General features: G+C 40.4%; 1 protein-coding gene across 3 annotated transcripts in view; it reads right to left on the reverse strand.

Moving 5' to 3' along the window:
- Nucleotides 1-19,914, reverse strand: part of ints13 (integrator complex subunit 13) — a 60,520-nt gene that overhangs the window by 29,648 nt on the left and 10,958 nt on the right. For all 3 annotated transcript variants that reach the window (XM_069909659.1, XM_069909658.1, XM_069909661.1), the window contains 4 exons: nucleotides 18,973-19,175; nucleotides 12,602-12,682; nucleotides 10,939-11,029; nucleotides 1,352-1,480 (listed from right to left, as the gene is read on the reverse strand). In XM_069909659.1, the coding sequence (XP_069765760.1) occupies nucleotides 1,352-1,480; nucleotides 10,939-11,029; nucleotides 12,602-12,682; nucleotides 18,973-19,175 (504 nt within the window). The remainder of the gene's footprint in view (nucleotides 1-1,351; nucleotides 1,481-10,938; nucleotides 11,030-12,601; nucleotides 12,683-18,972; nucleotides 19,176-19,914) is intronic.

Below are 19,914 nucleotides of genomic sequence, written 5' to 3' on the forward strand. Positions count from 1 at the left end.
TAAAAGATGTCTGTCAAGAGTTTGTCTCCTGAGATGGATCAAGAAAAGGGAGTGTTGCAAAAGATGGCCCAAGTGAATGTGATGTCAGGATGGAAGTTGGCTGCAAAATGGATAAAGTTGACAACCTCATCATGGGTGCATGAGGCAACATCAAGTTCGAGGTACCTTGTCAGTGTAGGCTTGCAGCATGGAGAGCGCTACTTAGCCAACAAAAAGACAGGCATTACTAGGGTCAAAGGGCAGAACCATAACTACCCTTCAGTCTTGGAGAAAATGAGATGAGTCAAAAGAGAAGCTATTGAGGGTGAGAGCAAGTTCTGCCGGTCCTTTCCCTCCCATTCTCCACTCTTCTTTCCCTAACTTTTTAACACAGATGCTTCTCTTTGTTTACTCATGGCTTGAGGAAGGGCTCAGGCCCAAAACATTGGTAATAAATCTTTACCTCTTATGGACACTGCGAGACCTGCTGAGTTCCTCCAGCATTTCTGTGTTTTTATATTCATTGAGTACCCAAATACCATCAACGTGTACAGGTGAAATATTCATTACAATATTTTAATGCCAAGTGCTTTAATCTTAATAGTTTGTTATTTTTATAGTTTATTTTAAGTCAACACAATCGAGAGTGCTTTAATTCTAGCTCTCTTAAAACAAATAATTTTAATTAGAATATAATGGCAACATACCATCAGGAAGCCTGATGACTCAAAGATATTTAGAATACTAAATTTAGACTGCAAAACCCTTCCACATTAACAGCTCATAACACACTGAATCTTATTCAGACCAGTGGTCACCAAGCTATGCAGAAACTAATCTGCAGTGACAAAAATCTGATGCACGGAATAAATAAAATCAATGTTTTACTTTTATTTTGAAACATTTCTGTAAAGAAATCCATTTTAAACAGTTTATAGAAGGCAATTAACAATAAATGAATTGCAGCAAGTAATTAGCATCGCATGCCACACAAATACTATGGGGTTGATACATAAAAACACAAAATGGAAGAACAATACAGATGTGAAGGAGCAGTTTTAGTGATAGTATCGTACGGGTCTTATAGTCATGTTTCTACAAAAACAGACAAGAAGAGTATTATATTGCACACCAGAACAACTTGCATGCAATATAACCTTTTGATCAGTTTCATGATCCGATGTTCTATTTTAAATTCAAATTTACTAACCTGTTCATTGACACTGAATGTGGGCTAGCAAACAGAAATATGATGCGGAGAGAAAATAATTTGAAAATTACTTTGAAAAATGTTAAATTTTCACAAACTGAAAATTAAAAAAAAAATAGATGCTGTGTTCTATTCAAAATAAAATAGAAGTATTAGACCCACCTTCATAGGTATGTTTGTAATAGTGGTGGAGGCAAGGTCAAAATGCTGTTGGACAAGTGTTGTGAGCTTCGCAGGCAGCTGCCTTCCAGCACGGACGCTATGCACTTCACTTGTTAGAACCAGAGAGATCTATTGGAAACAAATTGCACATAAATGACTATGTTTGGAAGACAAAGATTAATTCTTTATTAATGTTGTCACCATAAATCAGATTTCATTTATTTACAACATTTCTAATGGATAAATACTTTGCATTATTTATTTAGCCCCCTTAATTATATCTAAATGCACATCCTTGGACATAAAAATCAACTTCAAACTGGATGAGTATATATTAGAATGTGTTGATACAGAGGTGGATTTTTTAGGGTTAAAGGAGAGAATTCCACCTTATGAGCTAAGATTTTAAAATATCAAATTAGCTATCAATTAATACATTGCTTTGAAGTCAGAAGAAGGGAAAACCAGACAGTAATCCATCAATGAGCCATTTTACATTGTTCCTTATTTTGGAGTTTATTAAATAAGATTTATTAAGCATTTTTGTTCAGGTGCCTTGCCATTCGGCATGGGCAATCATGTCTCTCTATCCATCACAGTCTCTGACCCTCTGAATTGTAGTCATTGCCTCCTTTCTCTAACCATGATGTTAATCCATCGATGATTTTCATTCTCTACCTCTCCTTTTTCCTTCCACCGTTCCAGTTGTAACTGAATGTTCTAATGTATCTCTTCGCATGATGTGTCCAAAGAATTTTGATTGCTGTTTTCTGATTCCTTTAAGTAATGTATGTTTTGTTTTCATTCTTTTAGAACTTCTTCGTTCGCTATCCTGTCCTTATATGATATGCACAGCATTCTTCTGAGAAACCACATCTCTGCTATATTGATTCTTTTTTCTATTACATTTGTCAAGCTCCACAACTCGCAGCCGTACAGCATTATAGGAAGAATGTAGCAGCTAAAAGTTCTAACGCAGATGTCAAGTACTATCTTTTTGTTCATTAGATGTTTCTCATTTTTATAAATGCTGTCCTTGCCAGTGCTATTCTTGGTTTTATGTTTATTTCACATTTGCCATCAAATGTTACCCATGATCCAGGTTCTTGAAGTTGTGAACTTGTTTCAGGATTTCATTTCGCAGTACGATCCTATAGGTTTCTTTGTACCTGTACTTCAGTTTTCTTTTTGTTTAAAGTTAGGGCAAATCTTTCGCTCTCTGTGTTCATGGTAGATACTAATTTCTGTAAATATACTTCACTGTTTGCTATCAGTACTGTGTCATCTGCATAGCAGTGGTTGTTGATATTGTGTCATCCTATACTTAGTCCAGGTAGGTCTTGTATGGTTCTCATGATATTTTCACTGGACAGGGAGAACCAGTCTGGTGATAGATCATAACCCTGTCTAACTCTACTTTATTGGCTGATATTCACCAATCTCATTGACTATCCATATGCCTGCACTTTGTTGTATGACATGGCTTGAGATATTCCACACACACACCAATATATTAACGCATAGTTGGGGGTCAAGTTAGATAAGTTTACATAAGTATTAATTAATAATTAAAAATATTATTTTAAATATAACATCATCTGGGCTAATTTCTATAGCTGCTGTCTGGTACATAAAATTTTTCAGTTCATTTTCATTTGTGTGGGACTGCCATTTTAAGAAAACAGATTTAACAAAAGCCTGATGGTTTTGAAAAGTGACTGTGAACTGGCAGCAGGCACTGAAGACTGCAAATGTATCCATTTAGGAACATGCTGAGTATGCAGAAAAGTCCTGGAAATCCCAGGTATAGAGACCATGTAACCAGCATATTGAAGAAGCAGTATACAACTTTGCTCGGGGTCCATTTTAAGGAGACAGCACAGGAGCAAACAGCTCTCTGAAGAGGCAATAGTGTGCCTGATTGGTCTCATACATGTTTATAGACAATTTACCCGATTTCCTATTATTAGTTATAATAAGTATATAGGCAATCTGTCCGATTTCCTCCTTTTAGTTATAGAGGAATGAAAAGGCCACTCAGTGGCTGAAAAAAGTCCTGGAAGCTTTGTACCTCCCTACGCCAAAGAAGGGAGTTTTGGTTGGCATTCGTCCAAAAAGGACATTTTGTTGGAAGCATCTCAACAAGGGTTTCGTGAGTTATAAAAATTCTGACACTTCCCCACCCACTCCAGTCTCTTCCATCCACTTCATGAAATGCTAATTTCATTTAAAGCCTGTGTGTTTCATCCACCTTAAAGCCTGCACATCAACACTAAATTTCTGAAACTGAACTTTGAACTGCCTTTTGAGAATTGTCTTGAGCTGTAGTGGCTTGGGGTATTCCACACACACACCAATATATTAATGCATAGTTGGGGGTCAAGTTAGATAAGTGTAAATAAGTTTACATAAGTATTAATTAATAATTAAAAATATTATTTTTAAATATAACACCATCTGGGCTAATTTCTCTTGCTGCTGTTTGGTACATAACAAAATTGGAGGCTCGTCCAGGGGTGCACCAAATTGGGAGCCGAGTGATCGATTAATTTTCAATTTGACTGATTAGAATTTTTCTAAGCCAAATTAAAGAAGTGTGTGGAACAATAGCAGCAATGGACATTGGTAAGTTTCTGGGATCACGCACCATTGCAGATTTGCAGGGGGTGAAAAAGAGTTGTTGACTATTGTACAAAAGTTGAAACTTGTAAAACCAGCAATGAAGGCGGCAGAGATTCAGAAAGTTATAGGGCACAATTATGTAATGAAAGGGAAGTTTAGATTGGAGGAATAAATTGAATTAGAAGAACATTGAATTGGGAGAGAGAGAAATAGAAACTTAGATTGGAGTTTGAGAGAGAGAAAAAGCAGTTAGAATTCGAGAAACAGAGATGCAGAAAGGTGAAAGAGATTTGAGGCAGAGAAACCTGAAAAGCAAAAGGAGGAAGCTGAAAAACAAAAATAATTTGAGCTAGAATTAGAAAAAATTAGAAGGGAGAAAACTGAGAGGCAAAGACAGAGGGAGGAAGAAATAGAAACTTGGCAAGAATCTACTGAAGTAGTGGATGAGTATGCTTTAACCCATAGGGTTAAGTTCATGCCAGATGGAGCCTTCCAAAGGGTTGAATTTGTGCCAAGTAAAACCTTCCAGAGGATAATGTCGAATGTCCACACAAGTTAGAGAACATATCGGGAAGCAGTGCTCAGGGTAAAGATGAAGGAAAGCAAGAAAAGAAAAAAATCTTCAGATCCTGTGCTACTATTGTAAGAACCCAGGTCAAGTGAAAGTGAATTGTCCCATATTAAGGAAAAAGAGATAAAAGGAGGCAGTACTAGTTGCCTATATTCAAAGTTGGAAAACATGGAAAACAAGAGAGTTCCAGATCTGCTGGTAATATTAAGGAGTTCAAATCTTTTGTGTCAGAAGGTTTAGTTTAGTTGAAGGAAGTGTCAACCACAAGTGACAGTCCAGCCAATCATTAACGAAACAAAGACAAATTGGATACAAATCTGGCCTGTTCAACCGAGAGTAAGGACTTGTCATTGTCCCAAAAGGAGTTTGTGGCAGGGCAGGGCAGAGATCCTGAGGTGAGAGATAAGGTTCTCTCTGAGGAGGAAATTAGGGAAGTGCAACTTAGAAATACTGAAACTAAGACTGTCACCAGCTCTAGTAAAGTTTTCCATTTTGTTTGGTTTGCCTGAAGAGATCAGACCACATAAGTAATTTCATGACGGGACTGGTTCAGCAGATAATTCCTGAATTGAAAGCTAACCAGATCACATCATCTGCATATTACCCAGAGTTTCAAGGGGTCTTGGAGAGGTTCCATTTGACTCTCAAAACCAAGAGGAGCTATTGTGTTGAGCATGAGAAGGACTGGAATGAGGGTGTCCATTTGTTCTTGTTTGCAGCAAGAGATTCTGTACCAGAGTCATTAGACTTTAGCCCTTTTGAGTTGGGGTTTGGACAGCAAATTGAAGGACCTTTGGGGTTGTTGAAGGTTAATGAGGATGCCCAGTTGAAATTGTTGGATATCTCGAAATTTAAAGATCATTTGCAAAAAAAATCAGTGAATTGACACCAGAGAAACTACCTGACAAACTTTAGAAAGCCAACATTTCTGTTAATTTAGCAAAAAGTGAATGTGGCCAAGCTACTATGACCTATTGTGGTAATATAGTTTGTCAAGGCAAGTTGGCGACTATCCAAGCAAAAGTTCAGACAATTTCTGAGTTTCCTGTTTCTACAGGTAAGAAAGCTATTGGAGATTTTTGGGAATGGTTGGGAATTACAGAGCTCTGTAAAGTTTTGCTGATGGGCCTTTCAAGATGCTCAAGTTTCCAGTGTTACTGAAAAATGTATATTTGTCTATATTATGTCATGTAAATAGTGAATGTATTGTTTCCAACATTATAGTTGGCAGTAAAATTTTGCTCTTATAGCCCAAAATTTTCTTTGATGGCGGAAGGAGTGTGGGACTGCCACTTTAAGAGAACAGATGTAACTAAAACCTGCTTGTTCCTAAATGGATACATTTGCAGAGTGTGCAGAGACTATGTGACCAACAGAATACAGTTTTAAAGAGACAGCACAGGAGTAAATAGCTCACTGAAGAATAAATACTGTGCTGGATTGGCCTCGTACGTAGTTATAGTCAATCTACGTGATTTCCTCTTGTTATAAAGGAATGAGTATATCTGTCTGATTTCCTCCTGTTAGTTATAGAGGAATGAGAAGACCACTCCACTCCGTGACCAAAAAAGAATGAAGGTCACTTTTGTTCGACCGACCCACGAAAAGGGTTCTACTTACAGAAGAAATACTGCACTTGGATGGTGTCCAGAGTGAGAATCACTCGAATTCGGCTGACTCACAAAAAGGGTTCTGGAAGCTTTGTGAGCATCACGCGCTTTGTGTCCCCCTAAACTAGAGGCCTCCAAAGTGTTCGATTGACCCCCAGGGATCAAAGTGCTGGGGGGGGGGGAGGAAGGTCAATAAAGCTGGGATTCAAAAGCACGAAATGGGGGGGGGAGAAGGGTGTCGATATAAAATAGCACCCCCACTCCCGTTGAGCACTTGGTGTCGTTGAGGGACCATGTAGTACCTGAAGGGGTTGGCGGTCTAAAGCGTTTGGGGACCCCTTCACTACGCCAAAGAGGGGAGTTCTGGTTGGCACTCATCTAAAAAGGACATTTCGTTGGTAGCAGCTCAATGAGGGGTTTGTGAGTTATAAACATTCTGATACCCCCCACCCCCCCACCCCGGTCTCTTCCACCCACTTCCTGAACTGCTAATATCATTTAAAGCCTGCATGCAAACTGAATTTTGAAGAGCCTTTCGAGAATTATTCCTGGATTAGTAGTGGTTTGGGGTATTCTCCACACACACCCACCAGTATATTAGCACATAGTTGGGGGTTAGGGTATATAAGTGTAGATTAGTTAGTAAAATTAGTTAGTGTTATGGTTTATTAATAATTAAAAATATTATTTTAAAGATAACACTGGGATAATTTTTAAACGCTGCTGTCTCGTATGTAATAGTTGCTAGTAGAGATTCTCAATTATTTTTAGATCTTTTCTATCAATATTAGTATCTTTAAGCATTTTCATGATGATTTGGTGTTTCACCTTGTCAAAGACTTTTGTGTAGCCCAAGAAACAGAAGTATAGGTCTTGTTGTAATCCTATTGACCTTTCGATAATATTCCTGAGAATATAAGTGGTGTTTGATGATCCCTTGCCTTCGACAAAGCCAACTTGTTCTTCACTGATCTCTGGTTTCATGTGTTTCTTATTCTGAGCAGGATGATTCCAAATCGAGTTTTTGCGAGATGACTCATTAAAGTAATTGTTCTGTGTTGTCCACACTCAGTTGCACCTGGTTTCTTTGGCAGGGCAATGAATACTGCATCATTTCATTCAGCATAATGAAAATTAAAGGGTATATGGGTTGAAAATAGGCTTCTGTTCAAAATCTCTAATTGGGTAAACTAATTTCAAACAGCTTCAGCCCTGAAAATATATTCCTCACACTTAAATTAGTGTCCTTTTGTGCGTAAAATGTTCATCCTTTCTTTTGTCTATCTGCAATGAAAATATTACACACAGAAAAACTATTTTATAGCTGTTCAAAATTTACAAAGCTAAAAGTCAAAACTGTACAGCAGAGAAACAGGTCTTGCATTCCACTACATCCACTCGAACTATCTTCCAGCTGGGTTCCAGATATCAACCACTGCATTAAACAAACTTGCAGTACACAGATCTTATTGACTGCAATTCCTTATTTAGCTACTGAGAGAAAAATGTTGCTTCAGGACACTGCAAATGCAGTCCACTTAATTTTCAATAGTTCTTCCTTTCTATTAATAAATTGCTATTAACCAATTAATAGATAATGGAGAGCCAGAGGTGGTGGTATATCTGGATTTTCAGAAATTCTCAGATAAAAGGAGTTAGTGTACAAAATTTAAAACATAACATTAGGGGTAATATACGTCCCAAATAACAGGTAATACTAAAGCAGCTGGTGTAGGGAAGTAAAGAGTTAATATGGACTGAAAATTGTTGGATATGTTTCTTCTTTGGCTTGGCTTCGCAGACGAAGATTTACGGAGGGGGTAAATGTCCACGTCAGCTGCAGGCTCGATTGTGGCTGACAAGTCCGATGCGGGACAGGCAGGCACGGTTGCAGGGGAAAATTGGTTGGTTGGGGTTGGGTGTTGGGTTTTTCCTCCTTTGTCTTTTGTCAGTGAGGCGAGCTCTGCGGTCTTCTTCAAAGGAGGTTGCTGCCCACCTAACTGTGAGGCGCCAAGATGCACGGTTTGAGGCGATATCAGCCCACTGGCGGTGGTCAATGTGGCAGGCACCAAGAGATTTCATTGGGCAGTCCTTGTACCACTTCTTTGGTGCACCTCTGTCACGGTGGCCAGTGGAGAGCTCGCCATATAACACGATCTTGGGAAGGCGATGGTCCTCCATTCTGGAGACGTGACCCACCCAGCGCAGCTGGATCTTCAGCAGCGTGGACTCGATGCTGTCGGCCTCTGCCATCTCGAGTACTTCGATGTTAGGGATGAAGTCGCTCCAATGAATGTTGAGGATGGAGCGGAGACAACGCTGGTGGAAGCGTTCTAGGAGCCGTAGGTGATGCCAGTAGAGGACCCATGATTCGGAGCCGAACAGGAGTGTGGGTATGACAACGGTTCTGTATACGCTTATCTTTGTGAGGTTTTTCAGTTGGTTGTTTTTCCAGACTCTTTTGTGTAGTCTTCCAAAGGCGATATTTGCCTTGGCGAGTCTGTTGTCTATCTCGTTGTCGATCCTTGCATCTGATGAAATGGTGCAGCCGAGATAGGTGAACTGGTTGACCGTTTTGAATTTTGTGTGCCCGATGGAGATGTGGGGGGGCTGGTAGTCATGGTGGGGAGCTGGCTGAAGGAGGACCTCCGTTTTCTTCAGACTGACTTCCAGGCCAAACATTTTGGCAGTTTCCGCAAAACAGGACATCAAGCGATATGTAAGTAAAGGGTGAAATGTCCTACACCTATCACTTTTTTTAATGTTCTTTGCACATTGCTGTGAGCCTCATGTAAGAAAACGCAACAAAATTAAAAAGCACAACCGCGGTACCATACAACATAAAGGAGCATGTAAAAACCAGAAAAAAAAAGCAACATTAAAACAATACAAAATACAAATACAATAAATAGCGGTGTTTAATTCTCAAATGGCTCTGGGATAGAAATGGCTCTTGAGTCTGTTTCTCCGTGATTTAAATGGACCTATATTGTCTACCCAGAGGGCAATAAGTCAAACAGATGATAGTCCAGGTGAGTAGAATCTTTAAGAATATTAGCTGCCTTCCCGATACAGCGTGATCGAAATAAATCCTCCAAAGGGGACAAGGAAAACCCCATGATCTTCTTGGCCATGTTGATAACCATTTGAAGATCCCTCTTAACTGCAGCTGTACAGCTGACAAGTGATACTGGAATGCAATAACTCAGCATTCTTTCAATGGAACAGCGATAGAAGGACACCAATAACTTCTCCTGTAGATTAATTTTCCTAAGTTTTCTCAGGAAATGTGTACGTTGATGTGCCTTTTTAACTATAGCAGAGGTATTAATAGTCTGAATGATCCTCAGCCAATTACGTTCACAGAAACCGGAAAGTCATGACCCTTTCCACACAGTCCCCATTAATATACAATGGAGCTGAGGCTATACTGTTCTTCCTAAAATCCATCACGATCTCTTTCGCCTTCAAAGAATACCAGATTGTTTATGAGCACCACACTGACAGGCAACTGTGGACTGGTGCCAGTCACAGCCAGGAAAGGCAGAGTCATGCCTCACTGAGTGAATTTCGCATGATAGGTCTTTATAAACATGCTTGTCCACAAGCACGGAATTCTACTGCAGCCTCGCAGCATTAGCATTACTGAGCAAGCAGCCACCTGCATTCAGAAACGACAGTATCCATCCGAGGAGCTAGTTTGGGTTTTCCAGCCACCTTTTGAATATAGTGAGGGTTCTTCTCTCCACCACCATTTCAGACAGACCTTCCAAACTGGTGGTAAACAAGAAGTCTACAGTTGTTGGGATCTACACAAAAGTGCTGCAGAAACTCAGCTGGTCATGCAGCATCCTTTAAAGCACACGTCAAACTCAGGCCCCATATTTGGCCCGCAAGATCATATCAAATATGTATTAGAGCTGGCCCGCTGGCCGCCGCGCCAGTATAGCGCATGCACAGCTAATACTACAAATCCCAGAGTGCTTTGCAAATGCATTGGCGCCGCCCCGTCAGCCCGCTAATCGCCCCCACCTCCTCTCTTTACTTTCATTGGCATCTGCGACCTGTCGCCCAACTCACGTGTAATAAACCCCTTACGAAAAATGGCCAAACGAAAGACAGAAAACAGGACCTTTCAAGACAGGTGGGAGGCAAACTATATGTTCATCATTTTAAAAGACAAACCTGTTTGTCTTGTGTGTGGAGCCAGCGTGTCTGTAGTTAAAGAATATAACATACGACGACACTATGAAATGAAACACCAGGACAGGTATAAGGATCTGAACGAGAAGCAAAAGCTCCAGAAGGTGGAGGAGATGAAAAGAAGTCTGGTTTTACAGCAAACTTTATTTTATATTTTATTTCTCATTTGTTAATGCTTCTTCTGGAAAGAGTTTAACCAAAACTATTATTAAACATTTATTTTAATAAGAAGTAGAATCACATAGCATGGAATCTGGTCTTCCAATCCACCTTCCCTCTGATGGCTGTCAAATATCTGTTTATATTGATCCCATTTTCCTGCAGATTTCTACAATATTTTTAATCTGTCTGGAGAATGTGGCAGAATTGCTCCCATGAAATGTAAAAGTAAAGGACTGAAATGCCTTTGCCAACTTGATCACCTTCCACTGCATTTTTAAAATAATTTTACTATTTAGAAACATTTTCAACGATGCTCAGTAATGTAAAAGTGACAATATGTACAACTCATCGTATTAGTTTACTAGTGCTAAAGTGCAAAGGTATGCTGTGTTCTAAATGTGTCTCTAAAATATACTCACGTCTTTTTTTGGACGATCTGAAACAAGGCTATCTTCGCCTACTGTGTAGGTGTGGATTAACACCAGTTCACAATGCTGAATTTGCATCAAGCTGAAAGGAAAAAGGTACTGAGCAAACTATCTTGAGTTATACACCTTCATTTAAATACTATTAGCCCGGGAGAATTGTGTGTTGATCAACAAGATAACAATCTGAAAAACTTGTCCTTGATAAATGACAAAAATTTTTAAAAATAAAGGATTCTTCATTTCAAAAAACAAGAAGTTCAAAATGCTGAATTGTGTGGGCTGTTTCCTCTTTTTGCAGTGTGGAAAAGAGAATTTGTTCCACAAGCCTACAACTCCATCTTCTGGCATGACTGGGAATACCTAGAGAAAATGGTCTGTTAAGAAACTACAGACGTCCAAAAATCCAGATGCCAGAAATCTGGACCACCCGAGAATTTGACTTTTCGAAAACTCTCAAACTTTTAAAAGTTAGTGGGCTCTTATGTGCGCGAATGCTTAAGTGCCATAGATGCACAGCACAACAAGCAAAAAAAAATTTAATTTTACATTTTTGTCAAGTGTTGACTTTATTTTTCTTTAAAACTGCTTGTTTGCAATGCACCAAATGTACCTGATTTTATCTTTTTCAATTCAAAGACAGCATTTAATTTGCATTCTCAACAGGAGTCGCTGCTTTACATTAGATCACTGAAGGTGACAGTTATTTCTGTTTCTGTTTCTGTTTCCCCGAAGCGTTGTCCTAATTTTTTAATAGCTATACATCATTTCATTGCCCTGTGGTATACAATAAAAGAAGGATCTTACATTAAGCAATCTGGTCTGTTCACAACTAAATGTTAATCACTGAAGAAGAGTTTTTTTACATGCTCAGCAACAGTTAAGATTCACCTACAGACTTTGTGTGAACTGACAATAGCAGACTGAAATGTGGCATTTCAGCTCTGTATCCAAGTCTGATTAACCTGGAAAAACAACATCTGAAACAATTATTTTCTTAGATCAGTTTAAACTATAATTGACCACCAGTGAACAGTAGAAATGGTAAATTTTGCAATGAAGCTACTGAAGGATATGGGTGATAAAATTCCTCATGCATGCAATTGAATTTCACAGTTGGCAGCAAGCTTTGTTTTTATGTACTTATTTAAAATAAGGCCAATTTTGAAATGGATGCCAGAGTTAAAACCACCAGTGGTTTAAGCAGGAAGTAATGCTGTATTTGCTAATGAATAAATTGGCAACATTTATCTGCTCATCTCTTCTTTATTTGATTTTTTAAAATATTCCCCGAGAATCCAGAAATTCCAAAAATCTGGACCGACCCAATCCCCGAGTAGTCTGGATTTTCGGACTTCTCTTGTACTTTCTTATAAGCCAACTGACTAAGCAGGCTATGAAATTCAAGTGTTTCAAAACAAGCAATGGAAATATTTAACGGGTTGCAACAGGGTATCAGCCACTCTTCACCAGTGTTCAATGTCAGCTTTCAAATGTTATCTTAAACAACTCGACAGTCAAGCATTCTAAACCAACTTCAGTAATTCACAAGCAATGCACAGATTACTTAATTGCAAACAAAAACTATAACGTCCTTTTTTCAAGGTAGCAGATAAAATAAATAGTTTTTTGTGCTGAAATTTAGACTCAAACTTACTTATCAGAACTAGCTGCTAATTTGTTATGCTCATGGATTGTCTCTTGGACACAGTCCTCTAACATTCGCACATGGCTGTCACTGTAAGACAAAAAATAAGGCGAATAAAAAGAAATTAGAACTAACTTGTAGAAGAGTACAGAGTCTAGAGCAGAGAGAGAAAAAAAAACTAACATAAACCAACTAAATAATTAGTGGTGTTTTGCCATATCTTAGGTGGCCTTTGTGATGAAGCACAACTTTGCTTTTGTTCCAGTTCTGTAGATTCAGAGGTGGGTGAAGAGCTCTGCATGAGAACCACAGATTCTGCCATGTGGGACAGATTGAGCATGTCAATGCACCAGGGTAGACACTTTAGGGTGTGCAGTGCTTCCCTCCATTTTGAGGTGTCATGCACTGGCCATTCTTGTAAATCTTCATGGAAACATCAAACATGTCCATTAAATGTTTCAAGGGCCTTGTGGGAATCTCTTTGATGTGGCTGATCCAATCAAGCAGCATAAGGGCAATCTGACCTTTAATCCTTGAGATGTTGGCTACTAAAAGTTTCCAACAATGCCAGGAAAGGCGAACTAATCAATGTGGAGAAATTTATGGAGTCAGCATTGGTGCTACCTCTCCAGGACATCAAGTTATCTCGTGCAAGTCATGCATATTTCTGTGGAATACAGGAGGGTAGGAATCACTGCTGGTTGCTAGTTTGTTATCAGGTTTGAGATTGGTCAAAAACCCTGCTGGCATCCAGCAAGCAGCAGTGAATTTCCATGGCTTTAGTTCAACCAGTGGTGCCAGATGAAGTGAGATCTACACTTTCCAGGAGGTTGGGAATGGGGAATTTGTGCCAAAGACTCACACCATTTGGAGTAAGGCTGACCCAATGTTAGATGCAAGGTATTACTTTAGACTAAAACATTCCAGTGCAAGGGAAACCTTGGGGGGAAAAAGAATCCCAAGACATGCAACATTGAGCTTTGTAGCCAGATCACACTGCTTTCCATTTGTTATCATAAATGAATTGATAACTGTGTCATTTTTTATAACTACAATTTCATACAAAAGCTATAGCAAACAGAAGAAATAGACAACAACATCATATGGTGAAACTTGAGAACTGCAGATGTTGAAATCTTGAGCAAACAAAATGTGGAGGGACCTAGTGGGTCAGACAGCATCCATGGAGACTGTTGGGACACCCTAAATAGAGCGACTCCACAGGACACCCTAAATAGAGCGACTCCCAGGACTTGAGCCATCAATCAACTAATCCAGTCACATGTGTGTGAGATGGCTTGTGAGAGTTCCCTTGGGACCAAGGACATTGTAAATACTATAAATAGTTCTCTAACTGTAGATAAAAGGGTTCGTTATTTGGGTATGGGAAAACACTAGTGTCTGTCATTTCTCTCTGGATCTAACAAGGTAGAAGCTTGTATTCCATACAACACGAGCACAGCACAAACATTTGGCACATTTACAACATTTTGGCAATGAGGATGGGATGTCAGTCACAATGGAACACCTGGAGGCAGTCCTCAAGGTGTCCACCATGGAACACCTGGAGGCCGTCCTCAAGGTGTCCACCATGGAACACCTGGAGGCCGTCCTCAAGGTGTCCACCATGGAACACCTGGAGGCCGTCCTCAAGGTGTCCACCATGGAACACCTGGAGGCCGTCCTCAAGGTGTCCACCATGGAACACCTGGAGGCCGTCCTCAAGGTGTCCACCATGGAACACCTGGAGGCCGTCCTCAAGGTGTCCACCATGGAACACCTGGAGGCCGTCCTCAAGGTGTCCACCATGGAACACCTGGAGGCCGTCCTCAAGGTGTCCACCATGGAACACCTGGAGGCCGTCCTCAAGGTGTCCACCATGGAACACCTGGAGGCCGTCCTCAAGGTGTCCACAATGGAACACCTGGAGGCCGTCCTCAAGGTGTCCACAATGGAACACCTGGAGGCCGTCCTCAAGGTGTCCACAGTGGAACACCTGGAGGCTGTCCTCAAGAAGCAGCAGAAAAACTTTGAAGAAATACAAGCGAGGCTAATTGACCAGCTGGCAGAGAAAATGTCTGCTGGGACTCCAGCCAATGTAGAAGGTGAGCCTGATGTTGATTCAAATTCAGCAAATGCTTTAATGAGCTTTATCACTGAGTTCTCATTTGATCTTGAGTCAAGCACATTTGAAACTTGATTCAAAAAGTATGAAGACCTATCTGCAGTTGACTTTGCCAAGTTCAATGATGCATGAAAAATTAGGCTGTTGTCACGGAAGCTAGGCACTCAAGAACATGAGCACCATACAAACTTCATTCTGCCAAACCTTTGTGAGCTCAGGTTCAGGGAAACACTTAAATCTGTTGGCAGAGATATTCGGTGAGCAAACATCATTGTTTACATTCGGTATCAATGCCTCAAAATGGCTAAGAAAGATATCAAAGATTTCATGGTGAATTCCCTATGCTGACTGAAGATCGGTCTAATCTTTGTAGCAGGAATGCAGTCACACTAAGATGCCTAATGAAGAATGAGCAGGAGTCAGACAGGACTCTTCAAAGATTAACAGCCAAATGCCAATGCTTAATTAAGCTGAAACATGACATCAAAATGGTGGAAGTGGCACAGCCATCTTCAAGTAGTTGTGTCAAGTCAGCAGACTCTGCAAGACAAAATAGAAGTGTGACCTGCCCAGCCAAACCACCCAGCAATGCAATGGGACTGCAATGAGTGTCACTACGCTCGTGACTGCCTGTTCAGAACCCAACGCTAGAGTAAATGCAAGCACCTGGGGCATAAAGCAGAAGGTTATAGAGCTGAAAGATGGAAAACACCTGATAAGTTTGCTTCAGCCTCAAAAGTGAAACCAATCACAGCGACTTCCAAGGTGGCTAATGCCAAATGCAGGAAATGCACATTAAAGGCATCCCAATGAGGCCTCAAATTGATACAGGGTCTGACATTACCCTAATATCAAAGAAAACATGGAAACTGATTGGTTAATCAGAGGTGACTCCAACTGAAAACATGGCACGGAACGCTTCTGGGCGGATCCTAGAGTTGTTAGGTTCAGTTGACTGTTCCATCAGCTTAAATGACACAGAAGAAAATGGAACAAGTTATTTGTAAAGTGTCCTAACCTCGATCTCATGAGTCTCGACTGAACCTTTTGGACTGGCCACTCAATAACATTTGTCACAAGTTGCAAGTGGCGCATACCCCACAAGCAGCAAATAACCCACAAAAGTTGCTGGTACAGCTAAAACCACGCTAAGCAATGGTATTTTCAAAGGCCTCAGACGATGCGCTAAAACGAAGGCAAAACTCTGCCAAATGTGAAACCGACTTTCAAGCCAAAACAACCTGTCCTGTGCGTAGCACTGCAAGAAGAGGAGCAAGAATTGGAACGGCTAATTGAACAGGTCAACTACTTATCATGGGCTGCACCTATTATGGTAGTGAAAAAAAAATGGATGGGTCCATACATCTGTGTGTTGATTTCTCAACTGGACTGAATGCAGCATTACTCACTGCCATTGCCTGATGACCTCTTTGCTCAGCTGAATGGTGGCAAATGCTTTGCCAAGATCAACTTGGCAGAGGCTTATCTACAGATGGAGGTTGATGACAAATCCAAGGAATTGCTAACCATCAACATGCATCGTGGATTGTTCAGATGACATCCTGGTAATGGGGGCACACGGTAGAGAATTGTTTGATATCCTTGATTGCATTCTGTCCCGCATCAAAGACTACTGTGTTCAAGTGCATCCAGAAAAATTGACATTTTTCATGAAATCAGAGAAATATCTTGGTTTCATTCTTGACAAACATGGACGACGGCCACAAAACACTGATGCTATCAAGCGCATGCCTGCACCAACTGATGTGGTCATGCTACGTTCATTCCTGGGTCTTATCAGTCATTACTTTTTTGCCAGAGATGCATAAATTCCATAATCCACTCAACAAGCTCCTTACCTTGGGTAGCAAGTGCAAATGGACATAAAAACATCAAGAGTTGTTCAATCGAGTTAAGTCAATGCTGAACTCGAACCTTCTTTTAATGCACTACAATCCAAATTTGGAGATTGTCATAACTTCAGATGCATCACTTATTTCTCACATATTTTCAGATGGGAATCAAAAGTCCATAGCACATGCAGCTCACTCTAACAGCAGCAGAGCTTAACTATGGACAAATTGAAAAGGAACCTGGTTTCTGTGGTGAAATGCCATACAATGCTCTATGGACGGCAATTCATTCTTCTGACAGATCACAAGCTGCTCCTAGCAGTATTTGGTTCAAAGAAAGGAATTTCAATTTATACAGCAAACTGTCTGCAAAGGTGGGCAAACCATGCTACTTGGTTATGACTTCAAAATTAAATACCTTCCAACCACAAGTATCGTGCAAGCTGATGCATTGTCACGACTCATTAGCGAGCAGAAAACAGAGATATTTTTGTCACGGAACTCTATGTAGAGGCAGAGGTTAACCAGGTATTCAAAGATGTGATTAACTCCCTGCCAGTTATAGCAGAAAGATTCAGACAATCAACGAGCGAAGACGACCTCCCACAAGAGATAATGCATTATCATCGTTCAGGGTGACCAAAAACTTGTCCACGAATGGAAATCCAGCCATTCTTTAAACGACCAGGATCATTGGCGGTCACCAATAGTTGTCTTTTGCTTGCAGGAAAGATTGTGATTCCCAAAATCCTCAAACAGTTTCACAGTGGATATCTTGGAACGAATCGAGATAAAGCACTTGCACGAAGCTATGTTTATTGGCCCTGATGGATGACCAAATTGAACAACTGACACTGGCACGAATCCAATGTGCCTCGACTGAGAAATTCCCTGTTAAGACGAATCTCCATTCCTGGTCACAACCAAGTGGGCCATGGAATCGTCTTCATATTGACTATGCAGGACCAATTAATGGGGAGTACGACCAACTGCATCGGCTTCAATCATGGAACTCAAGTCCATATTCAATTGCTTTGGTTTTCCTGTAACATTGATTTCAGACAATGGGACACAATTCACTGCAGCAGGCTTCGATTTCTTTTTTTTTGCAAGCAATACGACATCATGCATATTTTAGCTTCCCTCTATATCATCCTTAGTCCAATGATCAAGCAAACATTTTGTGGATATGTTCAAATGAGCTCTGAACAAGGCCATGGGGGAGGGTCCAACAGACGAGATCCTGCAGACATTCTCATTAAATTAGAAGATCACTCCAAACCCACAAACTCCAGGAGGCATTTTACCTGCTGAAAACCTCTGATAGGAAAATATGATGTTCATACCTTATAACATCATATTTTAACAAAGACCAGAATCTGGACTGAGAGATTATGAAATGGAACAAAAGTACAATCACCGGAATAGATTTAAAGAAAGCACTTTTCATGATTGTCAACACGTGTTGGTGCGAAAATACAGAGATAAATCAGATGTATGGCAACTGGGAAGAATCCTACGAAAAATTGGAGATGTTCTCTATCATGTACAAGTTGGACTAGACGTGCCAACCAGTTGCGACCAACAGAATGCAACCTCACTGAAACAACACCTGTGCAACTCAGCCTGGATGCCCTGTTGAACACATTTGAACTTCAGAAACCATTGAACAACCAATCATACGGAAACAAACTTATACCCTCTACATCACTGGAACCCACAAGAAAGTCTCAAAGAGTTTGGAGACCAGTGAAGCCCTTCCAAGTGGATCCCAGACTCCATTCAATCAGCTCAAAGGGGGAGGTGCTAGGATGCCCTAAACAGAGCCATCCCACCGTCACCAGGAGTGGGTGTTACTGGTTCTCGGGACTTGAGCGATCAATTAACCTATCCAGTCACGTGTGTGAGATGGCTCACGAGAATTCCCTCAGGACAATAAATACTATAAATAGTTCTCCAATTGTAAATAAAAGGGTTCGTACTTTGGATTTGGGAAAAGACTGGTGTCTGTCATTTCTCCCTGGGTTTAACAAGGTGGAAGCTTATATTCCAAACGTGTGCACATCACAAACATTCAGCACGTTTGCCACAGAGACAAATCGTTAATCAGTGTTTTGGCTCAAGACCCTTTTTTGAGGCTATTCATACTGCACAAACCAATGCTGAATTCCAAATATTAAAGACTATATTATAGACCACATGACTGATTCCACACCTTCTGCACTCACAAGTAACTCACAAATAGATTACGATAAGCATTCGTTCATTCTCCAGATTTGAAGTATTTGCAAGTTTTATCATACATTTTAGGATAAGACTAACAAATGCATAGATAGTGCACAAATCAAAAGGAAACCCTTTCATTTAGAGGTAAATGACGCACAGTATGCCAAGCAGCGCACCTTTTGGCATTAGTTATACAGATGATACGTCCCCGGTTGCTAACGCGGTCTGCATTCTCCATTAAAGTAGTTCGGGCTTCGTGCTGATAATCTGTACATTTGCACAGGACCTCCACAGCTTCAACCAAGCCGTGTAGCACACTGCAGCATTCCGGGTCCATGCGTGGATTGGGAGGTCCAACAGCTGCTAAGGCTGCCATCAACTGTTTAAAAAAAAATCCATCATTGCCTGCTTTTCAATGCTGAATTATTATTTCCACATTTTACATAGTGTTTATCAAGTAAACTCAAATGGCACAATTAGCTTACGCTCACCCAGTGTCTGTGTGGGTTCCTCTAAAACAGGTGATTTGACTTCCTCCCATGTTCCAAAGACATACAGGGTTAGCAGGTTAATTGATCACATGGATGTATTTGGCCAGCACGGGCCCATTACTATGCTGGGTCACCAAATTTTAAAAAGTGGTTATTTCAGAAAAAATATGGAGTAAATTCCAAAACCAAGTCATGGCGTGGTAGAAGGAGGACATTCAGCCCATTTCATCTGACAATTCCTTTACAGTGCTATCAAACAATCTTTCTCTCTCACATATTCCTCAATATGAAATATTTTCTCTTGTTTTTATTTATCTTTCTCATGTCTGCTTCCCCAACCTTTTGAATTAGCGTATATTATATAACTATTTGCCTTGATGTTCTTCCTAATGTGCAGTACCCAGAAATAAGCAAACAAAGGAGAGCAACAGTAAACTAACTGATTCCTCAATCCTACTCCACAATTCAATTAGGCTAATCAACACTGGCCTCAACTCCTCTTGTGTCAGGTTCCCAAAACCTCAAATTCCTCAATCATTCACTTCTCTCCACCTTAACTGGCCTTCACCATCCTCTGGGGCAGAGAAATCCAATGATTCACTTTTCTCCGAGAGAAGAAATGTTACC

Source organism: Narcine bancroftii, chromosome 13 (assembly GCF_036971445.1).
Source record: "Narcine bancroftii isolate sNarBan1 chromosome 13, sNarBan1.hap1, whole genome shotgun sequence".
NCBI classification, from domain to species: domain Eukaryota; kingdom Metazoa; phylum Chordata; class Chondrichthyes; order Torpediniformes; family Narcinidae; genus Narcine; species Narcine bancroftii.